At 50.3% G+C, this 4,466-nt stretch overlaps 1 protein-coding gene across 1 annotated transcript in view; it reads left to right on the forward strand.

Annotated features, from left to right (window-relative positions):
• Nucleotides 1-4,466, forward strand: part of FERMT2 (fermitin family member 2) — a 52,866-nt gene that overhangs the window by 32,547 nt on the left and 15,853 nt on the right. Inside the window, 1 exon segment of the mRNA XM_009322944.1 lies at nucleotides 1,372-1,506. Within this exon segment, the coding sequence (XP_009321219.1) occupies nucleotides 1,372-1,506 (135 nt within the window).

Here is a 4,466-nt window from a genome sequence, read left to right on the forward strand (position 1 = left end):
GCCCTGGGTGGGGCGAGGGGGGGGGGGCAGAGCTCGCTTCCAGCCTGATGTTTTGCCGGTTGTTTGCGGTAAGGAAAGATGCTGGCACGGGCGGGCGTCGGGCGGGGCAGACGCATCTGCCGTGGGGGATGTGTCCCCCTCGGGTCACGTGCTGGGGAGCAAATTCCACGTTTAATTATAATCCCGCGCCTGGGAGTGTACACCAAACTCCCACTGCTGCCAGCACGGCGGTGAGATACGAACCCTGTAACCCTCTCCTCGTTAGGATAATGACTTATTGTCTTGTTCAGCATTCCTCTTGGGGGGGAAAATACAGCCTGGCTGCAATGCAGCCAGCTCCGTCTCCTCCGTCTCCTGGCCTCCCTTGCAGCTCCAGCTGCGGGCTTCGATGTGGACGGGACCGGCGGCTGCTTTCCTCGGGGCATCCCAAAGCCAAAGCTTTGCACATCTCCATGCAGCTGAGCATTATCGGGAGCGTGCATGCAGAAACCAGAGCTAGAAACAACACAGAGGCTTCAACGTGGACAGCCAGCTCCGAAACTCTTCCTTCCAGGCTCAAGCATGACCCATAATCTCCTTTTTTCCAGTCCAAGCTGTATTTCAGAGCTCTCTGACCTTTTTGCAGCCTTTCGTCATTGCAATAGGGTGGCTTCGTGCCCAGGTGAACGCTTTTCCAGGTCATTTCCCGCGTATCGACTGAGGACAGTTGAGAGTAGATGGAGGGTTTTTTTTTCTCCCCTCTTGGTTTTTGCAGCGCTGACGAGGGACTCTGGGCTCCCCTCCGGTCCCTCGGTGGTTTCGGTGGTACGACGGACTGTGGGCTCCGCTTTCCCGGAAACCTCCTTCCCGCTTGGAAGCGACTGCAGCAGGCGGAAGCAAATCCAACGTACCGCCTTGGTGGGAAGTGGCCCTGAAATTCTCTTGTTCATTAATCCCCCTTATTCCCATGGCTTAAAACACAAACACGCTGTGATGCTCTTCATTTTAAATAACATGGTTTTTAAATTATTCAGACTGATTCTGGGCAGGGAAATGGGAAAGATTTGCTGTGAAAAGGAAACACTTTGGCCAAGATCTCTTTAAAAAGTGGGTGCCTTAAATATAGGCTCTGAAATTTCCAGTCTGATATGTCAATAAATGGAAATGCATTTTACCCAAATGCTGTGTTACCTCTCCAGCCAAGGACGGTGCTTGTTTCCGACAGGCTTGCAGGGAAAATGTTCTCAACTCGATTTTTAACCATTGCAAAGCAGGAAAATCAGCCGAGGTAGATATTGCCCGTTGCTGGATGTTGTTCCTAAAGGAAGGATATTCTTTCTTTCCCCTTTTTTTCCATCCTGCCTTTGTAAAAGTGGTCCCTTTTCTCCCCAGACATCAGGCATCCAGAAGAGCTCTCCCTTTTGAGGAAACCCAGAGATCCGTCAAAGAAAAAAAAGAAGAAGTTGGATGATCAATGTGAAGACGACGCCTTCGAGCTGGAGGGTCCGCTGATCACGCCGGGGTCCGGTGAGCCGGGGCTTGCTTGGCGAGGATGGGCTTGCAGGGTGGGGGTGGGCAGGAGGCAAACAGATAATAAAATGGGGGGGAGAGGGAAATGACGTAGTGGTATCGGTCTGACCTAATTCCTTAAGGTCTGTGCAAGAAACGGACCCCAAATAAACTCCACAAGTCATCCAGGGCTGCAGCACTCGGTCGCGGTGGCACAGATGCATGCCTGAAGCTGTCACGCATATGGGGGAGCAGAACAACGCCAGGCTTTATAAAATAAAACAGAAACCAAGTGTGACCACTTTAGCACTCAGATTGTGTTCCTGAAAGGTTTCCTTACCCTATTAAGAAAGGAGTTAAATGGAAAATCGTTCCTAATGTCAAATTCCAGGTGTGTTTTAGGCAGTACCACCGTTCTACTCCTTATTTATAGCCAAGCAAGACCAGTATTTTATTAATTGCGTTAGTGTTGCCTTACGTTAAGGGCATAGCTATAGATCGTAACGCTAAAAAAACCCCTTTTATTGCTGGGGGGGGTAGTTTGCCAGTCTGGCTTACAGAACCGGAGCGGAGCTACTAAGAGAATTGCTAACGGAGTAACATTGCTGACGGCGTAATACCTCTTGCCGCAGGCGGCAAGTTGATGCAGGGAGGCGTTTGCAAGCGGAGGGGTTTTTCGGCTCTGCTCCGCGCCTGCTGGAGGTCTGGTGTTTGAAGGCAAATGGCAGGAGCTTAAACCGTAAAGTCGGTCAAGTAAGAGCACTTTGGCCCAGAAGGACTTGGGGAGAAAGCCGCAGCGATGTGCGCTGCCGGGCGGGCGAGACGTGCCTGGCTGCCAAAGCTGTCGGTTTTAAATCCAGCGATGAGAGGGAAGCAGGGCAGCTTTAATTAAGAAAAATATCTTGGAATTCAGTGAACTTGTATTAATTGGTCTTAAATTAACTGAAGAACAAGTGGAGGTCATGCAGCGCGGTTAATGCCACTGGTGGCTCTGGGCTTGCAGGCAGAAAGGTTTTGGCTGCGCAGGGCACGGGCGAGGGCGACGATGCCCTGGAGCTGCAGTGCCAAAGTGATGTGCAGCACGGGCTCGGCAGCAAACCATCAGCACGGGTCTGTAGCAAGGGAAAAATAACCCTTCTTTTGCTCCGGTCTCGCTCTTTCTCCTCTCAGTTACTTAAAAATACTCGGGGCTAGTCCTCTCCCACTCCTGGCTCAGGGAGTTTTCCCTGCAGCGGGTAAGCCTCCAGCCAATTTTCATTTTCCTTTGGCATTTTCATCTTGAAAAGCAGCAATTAGCTTTTCCAAAAGTCAGTGTTCACAGAGAGCAATCCGTTAGATTAATAGGAAATACTTGGCCTGCTTTGGGGGAAATGTACGCAAAAAATATTTTTTAATTTTATTTCTTTATTGGTCTTTCAGCGAGTCACTTTGAAGTGGCGTGCTGGTTTTTCTTCCCTTGTGAATGAAATTGCTTTTGCTGCAGGTTTAATTACTGCAGCTGCCTGTGAAGTTCAGGTCCCATTAGTTAAAAGTCATGTTTTTAATCTGAATCGACTGCTTCTAGCATTGTTCCAACGTTAGATTGTGTGCTGAATGCTTCTGTAAAACGAGTTAATATTTCGGGATCTGCTTATTTCAGTGCAGGTGGATTTAACGGGCAAGTTTTGTCACTGAGCACCCCGTCCCTGGCGGTGAAACCCTTTCAAATCACTGTAGGCAGAGCTGTCGATACACCCAACAGTACACCTTGCCCCAACACTTTCCATTAGAAGACCTGTGTTCACTTGTTTGTAAGTTGGCCAAACTTACAGCTATTTCAACCGGAACTTTCCATGACATTGCCTGCCTTGGGCAAATTTTTTAAGAGAAGCTTCTTCTGAGATGTTTCAGACATTTGGAGAAGGCGATGAGGAGAACATCCGAGGGGAAGCTTCGCTCCTCTGGAGCAGACGCTCGAATGGAGGCGTGTGGGGGGATGTCCATGGGAAAACCTGCCCGATCTGGGGCAAGAAGTGGGATTTTCTTTTGTTGGTCCAGTTAACGCTCAGCCCCGTCTGCTTGAGCCGCATGAAGGTTGAGGCTGGCACGCTGCGAGGGCGGATGGGGAGGAGGCAGGAGCATCTTTCGGGATGCGGTTTATGGATGGCGATGGTGGTTTGTTGCCGGTTCTTGTTGGACTGCGCTGCTCCAGCGTAACAATGGTCCACGGGGAGAGCGCGTTTCTGCTGCTTTTATAGTCACAGAATCATAGAATATCTCACGTTGGAAGGAACCATAAGGATTGTTGAGTCCAACTCCTAAAGGATAAGTGCCTGGTATAAGTACCTGGCAAGTCACCCGCGGCCTTCTCCTTGCACGTGTGAAGCTTGAAGGTGAATATCTCCATCCCTTCATCAGTTCTGCAGCTTTTTTCGCTCCCACCCAGTTCGCTGGGTCTGTCTCGGTGAGAGGTTCCCACGGCGCTTGCCGGTCCCCAGGCTTTGTGTCAAAACATTAATCCAGACCGGGATGCCGGCAAAACGAGCAGGAGCGTTAAAAGCGTCCTGGTGGTTTTCTTGTTTGCTGGCGACAGACAGTTTTCACTTCTATTTTCCATCCTATCAGGCGGTTTAGAATCACGTTTCTGTATTATTTAAGTTTCCTAACCAAGGTGTTGGCTGTCATTGGTATGATGCTGCTGATTCAAACCATTCGTACTGCTCCTTGAGATACCCATCGCAAAAAGTGAGAGTTTGGAAAGGTTTCTCTATTGTTTTGGTCTTAGACTTTTCCAGATGTTTAGCTCAGCTTTCCGCCATTCCTTGCGCGCTCGGGGAGGAGGGATGGCTTCGGAGTGAGGAGCTGGAGGGTGGCCCGAGGGGGTGGTTCAAGGGCAGCAGCAGGAGGTGGCACAGAAGACCTTGCTTGTGGCATCTCAACCCTGCCACGCGCCTCTTCAACGCCCTTAATAGTGCCCTTGGAGGTGGAGTTTGGGTGCA

Source organism: Pygoscelis adeliae, unplaced genomic scaffold, assembly GCF_000699105.1.
Source record: "Pygoscelis adeliae isolate BGI_AS28 unplaced genomic scaffold, ASM69910v1 Scaffold314, whole genome shotgun sequence".
Lineage (NCBI taxonomy): Eukaryota > Metazoa > Chordata > Aves > Sphenisciformes > Spheniscidae > Pygoscelis > Pygoscelis adeliae.